Raw genomic sequence first — 12588 nt, 5'->3', positions numbered from 1 at the left:
TCATGTGTGATTTCTTAATGTAAAGATCCATCCACATAAAAAATTAGAGCTAATCTAAGAGAAGTTAACATTACACTCCAATCAAAACTTCTCTCATGTGGTTTATTCCACTAAAATTATTCACAAGAATGTCTTTTCTAATCAGTTGTATATGTTACAATACTAAACTAGATTTTGACCCGCGCTTGGAAAGCGCGGGTTTTTTGGATTATATTATAATACAAAATCTTATTCTATCAAAAAATATAATTTTTAACAGTTATATAATCTATGAATTAGTTTATTTGAGATTTTATATGTACACTTTTACTTAAGTTTTTTTTTAGGCATGATAATTATATCCGGATCAAAAAAAACAAACCGAACCAACCCAAAAATATAGGTTCAATTCAGGTCCAAAGAAGATGACCTATTGGGTTTTTTTGCACCCACATGTCTTTGTTTGAGTCCGGGTCCTACCCTAGATCCGATCATAAATATGTTGTGTTTATTAGGTATATTTGGATATTTCGAATATGTTTCCGGTATTATGGATATTTTTTTAAGTTTTTGGTTTACGATTATAGTTTTTGATTTTAAGTAAATTTTCAAATTAAAAAAAAATTGGGCATTTTTCAGTTCATCGTGTCAGATTTTGAATAAAATTTTAAATTTTTAGGTATTTGAATTTTTTAGGTATTTGTTTGGAGTTTCGAATATTTTTCAGATTTTTTAGATATTTTGATTTTTTTAGGATCCTAAATACCCGAACATATGTGGACCCATTACGTCTAAATCAGGTCCAACAACCTTTTGATATAAATTTTAAACGTTATTGTACAAAAACATGGTTGATGAAATATTTTTATGAGTAAAGGTATCATAAGGAATAATATTAGGATCTGTTAAAAATATTTAAAATATTGTATGGTTAGAATGATTTATGGTATTACCAAAAAAAGTTAGTTATACATGACTCCAACAACGTTTTTATATTAAATTTCTTAAGACTATTTCTCTTTTAATAGTATTGATTCGTTTCTAAGTGAAAACTATATAAAAATATAATATCTAAACCAATAATTTTCAAAATCACGAATAATCAATACTGATATCGTGAAGTCGGGTTAACTTTAACAGAACCAATGAAATTCTACATTTTTGTGAAGGTAACATAAATATTTAGAAAACTCATTTTTAAATGTGAAAATATCTATCAAACTATAGATGGTTAAAAGTTTAGTATATGATATGAGATTTTAATGGAAAAGTTTATATATGATATGCTTACTTTATTATAAAGGAAATAGGAAGTTAAAATGTACACATATATGTCGTGTAACTTCTCTTGCTTTAAATCATATATTATATGATAAAAATGATAATATAAAACATTAGTTTCAATGTTTTTACGATTAAAAATCAAAATGTTAATTATAGTAATAGTAGTGATTAGGATTTAGGAGTGGAATTTGAATAAATAAAGGAATTGAATAAATTATTGTTAGAGAAATATATGGTAACATATTGTTAATCTAAATTTAAGGTAAGACCAAAAAATAATGAAATAAATGAAAGGGTCCAAACAACTTTCATATGTAGATTTTTTAAGACTCCTTTCCTTTTAATAGTATTGATACATGTTTAAATAGGGATATCAACCCCCATTTAAATATCAATCCCAAAATATTGTTTGATCAATCACGGTACATTTAGATATTATAATATTGGTTTATCCAATATTCTAAAGTTCACCCGAGTATAAAGGTTGAAGCAATGAAAATGTGTAGGGATGATAGGCCATTGAGGGCTTATATCGAAGAAAGAAGCTGGTGAAAAAGATGAGTTGGTAATTAAAGAAGAATTTAAGAGTTGGAGGCGAATGGGATGCTATGGCTCCTTACCCGGATTCAGCTCAATCGATTTCAAGATGAAGCCTGGCCCGGAGCTATGCCCGTAGCTCGACTGTGTCGTCTTGTGAATTCGAGAAGTTTGATTGAATGTTTGTACCGACTTTTGTTCAATTCCTATGTTGTTTTTGTTAGCAATGCCCATTGGGTTTATGGAATAAAATCAAATAAAAAAAAATAAAAAATTTAAGAGTTGAGGAGGTGGACTGAAGATGACAAGACCATTAAAGAGAGTTAGTATAAGTAGTCGGAATACTGTTTACATTTCAGTTATGCTTGTTGTAACAAACGCTTGTTGAAGTTATGAGTCAACTTGATTATAATGAAATCAATATGCGTTAGTTACATGAGATATATATTGAGTAATAAACATAGTATTTCAGAGAGAAGTGTTCACAATCATAGCAAATTGGTGCGCTTGTGATATTATTTCGAAACACGCGACAAAACACGCGACAAAGGAGCTTCGATCGCAACAATGCAACTTCAGCAAGCTTAGACGTACAGATTGATACAATGGTGGCCGGAATGCAAGATGATATTGTTTGTAATCAATAGGCCTTTAATTTCTTTTGTGCCCCATGCTCTCATAAAATAACTTACTGGTTTTTCTGACTTCAAGTTATATTGTTTGTATTTAGTTGAGTGATATTCTGTCTATTTTATATGTACATAGTATTATTTCTGTCACAATAATTTCTTTTTTGATAATTTTGAGCCGACTTCACAAAGATCACTAATGGAGGCAGTATTGATCGCAGCAGTGAATAGAAACAACTCTGGATCAAATATGGGGTGGAATAGAGCCAACGAGTGGCAAATTTTGTGGTGGAAAGCGTGGAGCTTGAGGTTTAAAATAAGGTAATAACGATGCATAAGGAGTTATGATGGAGAGTAGCCGCGTCGATTTGTCGAAAATATTGGCTTACTTTAATAGGCGGAAATAAGGCCGGTCTAAGGTATTTGGTGGCCAAAAGTAACGTATTAAAAACGTTGATAATATTTTTTTACCAATTTCAAGTTTATGTATATGTTAAATTTTAAAAATTGAGAACACAATATCAATGCTTAACTTCCCTATGCTTAGAGCCGGGTCTTGATAAGAATTGGTCAAAAAATCATTTTCTAAGATGATTTTTTTTGTCAGCTGAAATTTTTACCAAACACAAGAGAGACATTTTGGATAAAAAAAATCGTCAGAAGAAAAGTTGGCAGAAACACAGTTTTATAGAGATAAAATCCAAGCATAAACTAAACTAACTGATAATTGTTAATACCACTAAAGTTCAATAGCCAAAACAGAAAAAGATCTAGAGAAAGCTTCCTTAGTCTTTAGTCTGAGACATAGAACACTCAAAACACGAACATAATATACTTCCAAACTTTAAGACTAACGCCCTTTAACGGCTTTAGGCACAAGAAAGAAAAAGCAAAATAAAAGATAAAAATTCAACTCCGGTGCTGATTTCTGAGTTAGAGAGAAAGAGAATGTTTTAGGTTAGAGAGAGTGATGATCGGCTCTTATGCTTTCAGTTGAATTCTTTTTCCATAACAATGAGAACACATCTATCTGTTTTAGGACGCTGTCGCTTGATCGTTTTTCTTTTGTCGATGAGCAGCATTCACTGACGTGTCAGGGTCCTGCTGGTTAAACGTATGACCATTGAGGAAAGACTAGTAAAGTATGTAAATCTAATGGACAGAAAAGCACATGACGTGGCCTAATTAAGTATATAAATAGAAAGACAGACTTAACGGAGGAGGGAAAATCGTCGGTCACCGAGTAAAATAACGAAACACACACTCTCTCTCTCTATCTGACCGTTTGATCCTCAAAAAACGCGATGGCCAGAAGCGACGGTGCGATTAGGGTTAGCGGAATGCAGTTTTCTTACGACGTCCAAGATCCTATCTTCTTCGATTTCAGCCTCGATCTCCCCGCCGGATCTCGTTGCCTCTTGGTTGGTGCTAATGGATCTGGTAAATTAATCCTTTCTAATTAGATCGATTTTGCAATTAAAGATTAGATTCCGCTCCGTCAGTGTTCGAATTGCAGCTATTAGTTTTTTCGATTAGCTGTGATCATTGGGTTTGATTTACCGGTTTAGTTTCGGTTTGTATTGGTTAAGTTTCCTTAATCATGTGATTTTATATTATATATAAACAGATTTGTTTAATCTCTGGTTTTGTCAGGCAAGACGACTTTATTGAAGATTTTGGCTGGAAAGCATATGGTTGGAGGGAAGAACATTGTGCAAGTCCTGAATCGCTCTGCTTTTCACGACACAGACCTTGTCTGTAGTGGTGACTTGTCTTACCTTGGAGGCTCTTGGAGCAAAACCGCTGGTTCCGCTGTCAGTAAACATCTGATGTGTTGTTAAGACACTGTGCTCTATATGTTTTGTTTCTAATTATGTGATATTTTTTTTTTAAATTATAGGGTGAGATTCCTCTCCAGGGAGATTTCTCAGCAGAGCATATGATATTTGGAGGTGCTGTTCTCTGTCCTTGCATGATGCTTTTTGATTCGCTTGAAGACCCTGGTGAACTGTTTTCTTGTGCTTATATTGTGTTTTTTTGTTTTTTTTTTTCCAAGCAGTTGAAGGGATTGATCCTGTGAGAAGAGAGAAACTAATTGATCTTCTTGATATCAATCTTAAGTGGCGTATGCATAAGGTTTCTGATGGGCAGAGACGTCGAGTGCAGATATGCATGGGTCTTTTACAACCCTTCAAGGTAAATATACATTGATTTTGTGATCTCTTGGCGTTAAAGCTACAGAGTTCATTCATTTTGGTCTCTGTTTTCTGTTTTTCGGTAAATTGTAATATGATTTCTGATCACAGGTATTATTACTGGACGAGGTCACTGTGGACCTAGACGTTGTTGCGAGGATGGATTTGTTGGAATTCTTCAAAGAAGAATGTGAACAGGTAAACCCAAGTCTCTCACTCGTTCTCATCTCTCATCTTCTTAAAGCATAAATCCATCAGTTAGAAACTGGAAAAAACAAATGTAATACATGGATTATGCATAAACATACAAGGGCACAAGCCTTTTAATTGTGATTCTTATGGCGTCTTTATGATCCGTTTAGCTGTCTTGGTCTGGAATAACTTAGATTATATAAAATGGGAACGTAATAAAGATTACTCCTCACACAAACAGTGCTAATGGAGTCAAATTTAAGGATAAGTCCTGCTTATGGTTAGAAACTTCAAATGGTGATCTAGTTTTTGATTATTGATCAGAGAGGAGCTACAATTGTATATGCAACGCATATTTTCGACGGACTAGAGACATGGGCTAGTCATTTGGCCTATATCCATGGAGGAGAGCTGAAACTCTCTGCTAAACTGAAGGAGATCAAGGATTTAGAAACGTCACCAAATTTGCTCTCTGTGGTTGAAAATTGGCTTCGGTCTGAAACCAAAGTGGAGAAGAAGACTAAGAAGAAACCTGTTGCTACGTCTCCATTTATGTCATCTAGACAAATGGCGTATTACCGATGAATCTCAGCATCTTTGAGACATCAGTAAGAATAAGAGCTTTTTCACATTTGCAATTGTTTTTCTTTAATATTTTGTTTGCTTTAGTACTCATTTCCAAATATAAGTTTAAACGACGATGTCACAAACTTAGGTTTGGATATAGATCAGATAATACACGCGTTCGCAATACTACGTATGATTCTAAATGTTTCCTGGCTTATGAGTTTAATTAAAGTTGTGAAAACTTTAGTCAGCAATCAAATTTACAAGTTCAAATAAATCTCTAAGAGCATCTCCAAAAGACACTCTATAACTTCAAATAATATTTTTTTTACTCTCCAAAAATAAACTTCAAAACTTCATATTTGAAGTTTTATATTTTTATTTGTATTTTGGTCCATACAATTACACATCACATTTATAATTTATAAATATTTTTTTGTTTATTATTTTAATCCTTATTAAAATTATATCTCATAAATATTTTAAGTTTTGTTTACAAAATTTAAGTTTACATAAAATTAAATAAAACTTTAAAATATTTAAAACTAGATTTAGATAACAAAATATACAAAAAAACTTTAAAAAAATTACATAGACATAACTATTACACATATTTGAATATTACAACAATACTAATAGTCATGTAAGTTTGATCTGGAACCTTCAAAAATTTCCAAATATTGTCCAATTTTTTGTGTAATTTAAGATGGTTGTTGTTGTTGTTGTTGATGATGTCTTTTCGTACAATTCTTTCTTGTTCATATTGAATATATTCACGAGTATTAATATTTTATGTTTGTTAGCAATATTTTATGTTTCTCTTGTACTTTTTTTTGATCTAATGTATTTACAAGTATTAATATCTCTCGATTTTAACCATTTTTATCTCTAGTCTACAAATTAAAAATGAAGAGAACTATTTTTACTTCGAAACACACTTGTAGATCATATATGCATTACGAAAATCACTTTATGGAATAATATGGTATTTTGCTTGAAGTTTAATATTAACTAGATTTTGACCCGCGCTTTCAAAGCGCGGGATCGATTCTTTTTAAAATTTCATTTAAATTAATAAATATTTGTCTAATCTATATTTTAATAGATTTTTATTTGTTTATAGTCATTTTTTATAATATTATCTTCTTTATTTTTTAATTATTATTAAAATAAATTTTTTTGTTTGTGTAATAATTAATTAGTTAAAAGATTTTAAAATGGTAAATTCCTACTCAATAAATTTAATCATATTGTGATGATATATTTGGTAAGGTTATTTATTTATAATTTTAACTTATTAAATAAATATTATATGAAAAATGTAATAGACATTACATTTTTCATTCTACATATTTTTAATTAATGCATAAATTTTAAATTATAATAACATAAATATTTAATAATAGGAAACATGTGCTGCCTATTTATAATATTGATCGGATTCAAAGCAAGGTGTTAGGTTTTAGGAAAAACTTGAAGAGAAAGTTGGGGGATCTTTTCTTTAAAATCGAATCTCTCTATATTTTAATATTAGTTTTCGAAAATTCAATTACCATGTCAAACAATTAAAATATTTTTCTGCGTGTTCCTCAAATTAGGGGATTTTCTTTTTATTTGATTTGATTCCGTAAATCTCTGAGTAAATGAGATTTAAAACGACTTAATGGGCTTAAAACGAAAATGTAAGTAGCAAATTTGTTGGGCTTTTCATTTTCGAAAAACATTTCAAACAATTGAAAATACAATTGAAAAAAGAAATGGAATGTTTTCTAATTAATAGAAAAATTTAGGGGCAGATTCATAAGAAGTATTCTGCTTTAATAGTATAGATTAAGTTATTTTGTTTAAAATTTTATATTTTAATATAATATTTTATTAATTAATATTGTTGTAATATGTTTATAAATGTGCTAGTTATTTACAAAGTTTTATGAATTCAAATTAGTTATAACAAATATAAGAACCATATTATAAAATACGAATAGTTTTGAAGTTAAGTTTGAAGTTTTGTTTTTGGAATAAAATACCTTTAAACTTCAAAATACAGTTTTGGAAACTTCAAACACACAATTTTGGAAACTTCAAAATAGAGTTCTTTTTTGGAAATGATTTAAGAAGTTGAGTTGTTCACAGGCTTCGAATGGTAACATCTATCCTGCACCGCACCGCAGTCAACAGTAACAAAAATCTTTACATATACTATATATCTATACATTTTTATAACTGTCAGAACCGCACCGCAGTCAAACTGCTTATCCTGCACCGCTTAATCCGCTGTTACCATTCGGAGCCACAGATCCGTCTTTGGTACAAGCACATCAAACATTCGCTTTGGGGCGGGTAGTCTTGTATAATTTTAAGGGGCAAACACGTACAAAGATCGATCGTTTGAGTTGGTTACTTAGCAGGTGTGTTGTTTATGGGTAACTTGAGTTTGATCTTTTGCTGCAACTCATGTCATACATTTTTAGTTAATCAGATATTTTGTTAGAAAAAATATATTAGTGAAAAGTAAAGTAAGTTTGGTTTCTATATTTTGTAATCAAGCGCAATATTATAACAGAAATTATAGATGGTAACTAATACTACTTATTAAATGCCAAAAATAGAAAACATTCATTACGATACTAATGATAATAATTCAGTAAAATGAAATTAAAACTACTAAAATTGTCTCACAATTTTTTTTTTTAATAAGAGATTGGTGTGAGGTATTGGTTTCTTAAAAATAAATATAAAGGAACTATACATGGTATAACAATTTCAGTTTTGGTTTTCATTTTAAAAAATCATTAAATTATATCAAAATATTTTAAAATAGAATAAGAAACCAATAGTGAAAACCGACGATGAAAATGACGGTGCAATAATCAATACGCTGATAGTACATATTCTATGCACCATGTATTTTCTTATAAAGATATATGCATATCTCGAAACATCACAAGTATACCGGTCCATTTCTGTACCCCTACAAACACATATAAGGCTATTTACAACGAGACTGTTGATTTTTTTTTCAACTGCTTAATTAGTACAATGAAGTGTTGAATAAATTGTTGAAAGTGAGGTAGATTAAACTGAGTTGAATTTATTCAACTAGTTGAATCTAAGAGAGAGAAGTGAAACAATAGAAAATGGTGATTTATGATTGGCTGTTGATATATTTGTTATTTTCTTTTTTTCATCCTAATTATTTGTGATTAACTTTTATACAGTAAATAATTTTATTTTTAATCAAATTTTATATCAAAAGTTATCATTTTGATACTTTATAAATAGACAGTTTTTTATTTGATTTGGATACAAACTGAAAATAAATTTTAATATAACTTTTAATTAGTTTTCAACAAATGTAAACTTGATTTTTAAAATAAAATAAAATAAAATAAAATGATTCACTTGAATTTTACTCAATTTTTTGTTAGCAAAAATCAGTAACATAACATAAAATAGTAAATCTATACTATTAAAGCAGGATCCTATTGTCATAATTACCTTAGGGGCATGTTTCCTTCACTAACATTGCAGGTTTTATTAAGGGCAATTAAGTAATATTAATAACAAATCTATATTGGGTCATTATTTTTGGATCCAGCCCAAATCAAATCTCTCTTGGGCCATTTGGGCATATTAAAAAATCAGATTCAATTCTCACTTTTTTTTTTCCTTTGGGCCATTGAGTCCAAGTTCAAATAATTTTTTTTCAACTATTCTTAATTATTATTTTTTTTCTTTTCTTAATATAATTTAAGCATTCATAAAAATAATTGAATTTTTTTTATTGAAAAGTATAAATCTTTATTAAAAGTATATAATTTTTTTAATTAAAATATTAACCACATAATAAAATTAATTTATCAGAGTTATACCAACTTAATTCATTAAAAAAATAAAGTTTAATTTTTTAAACATAAATAGTCATTTAAAATGAAATACGATAAATAAAGATAAAATTTTTAAGTCTTTTATAAAATAAAACACAAATATATGAAAATGTGACATTTACTAAATATTTGTCAATTGAAAAAAAAAACAAAAATAAATCCGCGCTTTGAAAGCGCGGGTCAAAATCTAGTTATGGTGTTAAAACAAAACCATTGTATGATACAAAAATAAAATTTGTGTTGAATTATTATGTGGATGAAAGAAAAAATGATGTGTAATGATAAAAGGTAAAATTTAGGACTGTTAAATATACAAACCATATATTGTATATAGTCTAAGGTGATCGAAACAAATATCTTTGTACTCGAGTAATCTCGGTTAGTACTAACATCTTTGTGCTCCCGTGATCTCCACAAAACTGTACAACTTTAATTTGGACCTTGTTAACACGAGATATTAGAGATTATATTTATGTATTCGTCGAGCTTCAAGCTTCTACGTTTGATAATTATTTGGTCTCTACAAACAGAGGTAATTGTTGAATCAAAGTCTGCATATCTAAAAGTTATAAGAATTTGATGATACCTTTAAGAAATATCCTCTTAATAAAGTGAGAATCAGGCGATATACAAAGAAACTTTTTTGATCAATGGCGATTACAAGGAAACTAGGTCGTGGAAATGATGTATATAAAATCATATGTTATAGTTAAACCATACAAAATACTGTTTGCCAACTTATCTCTTGAGAATGGAGGAATTCGATCGTCAAAAATTCAAATGTTTGATCGGAATGATCCAACATAATTAGGTCCCCGGGATGAAGAGCTTATGAGAGAATTAAGTCTTCTCTGAAAGCATCAGATGCTCTTTTACCTTGATATGCATCCATATACTTATACATCTTTTATGCCAGCCTTATTTCCCTTTCATCTTTAGATTTTTTTTTTCACTTGGGATTGGTTAGGTTTTCTTTTCTTTTTTTTCCTCCAGATTTTCCTTTTATAATCAACCTTTCTTTTTTTTTTAGGAGTTGCTGGGATTTTAAGAGAGTTAAGCTTAATATATGAAAAGATTTAGAGCATGAGCATTGGTGAACCCCACTTTGGGGTTCACCAAATTTTTTTAATATTTTTTTGTGGGCCCATAAACAGTTATGAACCCGAATTTGTTGTTTTCTGCATTAGTGAACCCGAAGAAAGAGTTCATAGGAATAAAATAATAATATTTTTTATTTTTTTTTTAAATTTAAAATTATTCAGAATACATGAATAAAATATTAAAATTTATTATAAAATTTATGAAAACACTTTATTCAACCTATGTTTTAGTTTTGGAGTTTAAGTTTTGGTTTTGAGATATGTTATAATATTTTGGTTTGTGTTTTCAGATGTAGAAAAGCTATGTTAGAGTTTTGGAGTTTATGTTGTTTCTTTAACTTAAATTCAATTCATAGAAACATTTTGTTCGATGATCAGTCTACGCATTCAACAAAGGAATTAAGTTCGAGAATGTTTAACTTAGGATAAAAGTTCACATAGAAAAACCATTCAAGTTTTACAAACCGAAATACATAAGTTGATAAGTTGCTAATGAAACAAAAGGAAACAAGTTAAGATGATAGAGAGGAAAGACCGCAAAAGAGCCATCTAATTTCGTGAGGTAGAAGCAATGCTACCTGTAGAAGAAGAGAACACAAGTTAAAGCAGAAGCAAAGTAGTAACATTGAAGATGTAGACAACACAAACAAGTCAAATGAGAAGACTTACCATCGATTCTGCTGAAGTGCTTGATCAGTAGTTCAGTACACTCCTTCCTTTCCGGACATACACACAGTAATGGAGTTGTCGTCCCGTCTCTAACCACGTTGAACACAAACAAATCTCCGTTGGTGCATCTGTTATCACGACAGAACTTTCTCCACCCTCTGCTGATGTAATATGCGCCGTCTGATTCGCTAAATCCGAAGCGCGCAGTCCATGACTTTCCCTCCTTGTTGACAAGTTTGACCTCTTTGCATTGTTGGTTCAAAGCACCACACCTCATAGCTTCCACAGGAAGAAACTACAAACACATACATAACATCAGCCAAGAAGCAGTACTAGAATCACACAATAAATAACTAAATTTTACTCACCATTTTGTCGTCCTTTTGATTTGTAGGAGTAACCTCAGCCAAGAAGCAGTAGTCGTATGAGAAAGTAGGAGCATCATCCGCGTCGGACCACAGAATCTCACAACAGCTAGGACCAAAAGGAGTCACATGAAAGACCATGTCTCCTTCGTGTTTGAAGATGACAATGTCACCGATTCGAAGATCATGTGCTTCGGTGAACTCTTTCCAACCTTTGGTGAGTGTCCTGCCTTCTCGGATCACCTCCCAAATTTGATCCGAAGCGTCCGATCTTAGCTTCCATGGTTTATTGATCTCAGCCCCTTGTATGTGTTTTGAGTAGAAGTCAAGTGGTATTGCCACGCCACTGTGAAAACCAGGAAGAAGAGGCTTGAAGAAATGAGGTTCTCGGGGAGTTTCCATCTGCAACAATCGAGTTCCAATTACATGTAAGAAACAAAGAAGATGAGAAAGACATGTTCCAATCGTATGGCCAAGGTAACAACGACTCTATTCCGACTAGAAATCTAACCAAGAACCAACGAGTTTACGCTTTGGTCATTATTACGAGCCACTACTTAGTTACTAACTGAAGTGAATATAACCTCTAAACCCCTCTATCGATTTGAAATTTCACAGAAACTAACCCTAATGAAACGAGCATGCCGATTTACATCAATTAATCGAAAACCCTCTATCGATTTTGAAACCCTCAAACAAAAAATCCCCAAATCGATTTAAAACCGAAACACAAAAAGATGGAGAGGAGGTGGAGAATTCTACCGTTCAACTCAATACTCACCTAAGAGGTGGAGAAGAGAAACCAGAGTGGATTTGCTGGAGAATACCGCCGGAGATGGAGGTCGCACAGAGAATCGCCTCAGAGAGAAAAAAACCCTAGCTTTTACGGAGATGAGAGAAATGAATCAAGACGCCGAGACCCTTCTTTCTCTCTCGCCAACGCGGAAAGGAGAAGCCACTGAGAGGAGGACACGTGGCGTGAACCCGCCCCTTACGAGTTCAACCGTAAGGCCCGGTTCGGCGAAACAAACCTTTTTTTTATGTGTTTTTAATCAATTGGGCCTATGAACTCGAGCCCGTGAACCCCGCATGATACCTCAATGCGCATGGTCTTAGTGAGGAAGTGAAATACATCTCACTCAAATCTAATGAATTCTACAACTAACTCTAGAATTAGACAAATC

At 31.3% G+C, this 12588-nt stretch overlaps 2 protein-coding genes across 3 annotated transcripts; one reads left to right on the top strand and one right to left on the bottom strand.

Moving 5' to 3' along the window:
• Positions 1-3633: 3633 nt before the first annotated feature.
• Positions 3634-5624, top strand: LOC103839200 (ABC transporter I family member 21). The gene is made up of 6 exons (XM_009115693.3): positions 3634-3869; positions 4083-4243; positions 4330-4381; positions 4489-4625; positions 4736-4822; positions 5141-5624. Exons 1-6 carry the CDS (start codon positions 3734-3736, stop codon positions 5399-5401), a joined length of 834 nt encoding a protein of 277 aa, XP_009113941.1. The 5' UTR covers positions 3634-3733; the 3' UTR covers positions 5402-5624.
• A 4578-nt stretch (positions 5625-10202) lies between these two features.
• On the bottom strand, positions 10203-12432 carry LOC103839201 (B3 domain-containing protein REM9-like). 2 transcript variants are annotated; one of them, XM_033281270.1, is made up of 3 exons: positions 11408-12432; positions 11040-11334; positions 10203-10948 (listed from the first exon to the last, which is right to left on the bottom strand). In XM_033281270.1, exons 1-3 carry the CDS (start codon positions 11804-11806, stop codon positions 10920-10922), a joined length of 723 nt encoding a protein of 240 aa, XP_033137161.1. In that variant the 5' UTR covers positions 11807-12432; the 3' UTR covers positions 10203-10919. The 2 variants fall into 2 exon arrangements, with proteins under 2 accessions (XP_033137161.1, XP_033137160.1); XM_033281269.1 differs by having other exon boundaries at positions 10203-11334; positions 11408-11806; positions 12186-12428.
• Positions 12433-12588: the final 156 nt, after the last annotated feature.

Source organism: Brassica rapa, chromosome A09 (genome assembly GCF_000309985.2).
Source record: "Brassica rapa cultivar Chiifu-401-42 chromosome A09, CAAS_Brap_v3.01, whole genome shotgun sequence".
NCBI lineage: Eukaryota > Viridiplantae > Streptophyta > Magnoliopsida > Brassicales > Brassicaceae > Brassica > Brassica rapa.
Note: the sequence above shows the minus strand (reverse complement) of the source record. Positions and strands in the feature narration are given on the sequence as shown.

Bases quoted from the DNA above. Each gene is read 5' to 3' on its own strand.
- LOC103839200 (XM_009115693.3), top strand. From the start codon at position 3,734: ATGGCCAGAAGCGACGGTGCGATTAGGGTTAGCGGAATGCAGTTTTCT. The intron at 3,870-4,082 runs GTAAATTAATCC...TGGTTTTGTCAG, and splicing joins GGTTGGTGCTAATGGATCTG to GCAAGACGACTTTATTGAAG. The intron at 4,823-5,140 runs GTAAACCCAAGT...ATTATTGATCAG, and splicing joins TCAAAGAAGAATGTGAACAG to AGAGGAGCTACAATTGTATA.
- LOC103839201 (XM_033281269.1), bottom strand. From the start codon at position 11,806: ATGGAAACTCCCCGAGAACCTCATTTCTTCAAGCCTCTTCTTCCTGGT. The intron at 11,335-11,407 runs GTGAGTAAAATT...ATGTGTTTGTAG, and splicing joins ATCAAAAGGACGACAAAATG to TTTCTTCCTGTGGAAGCTAT.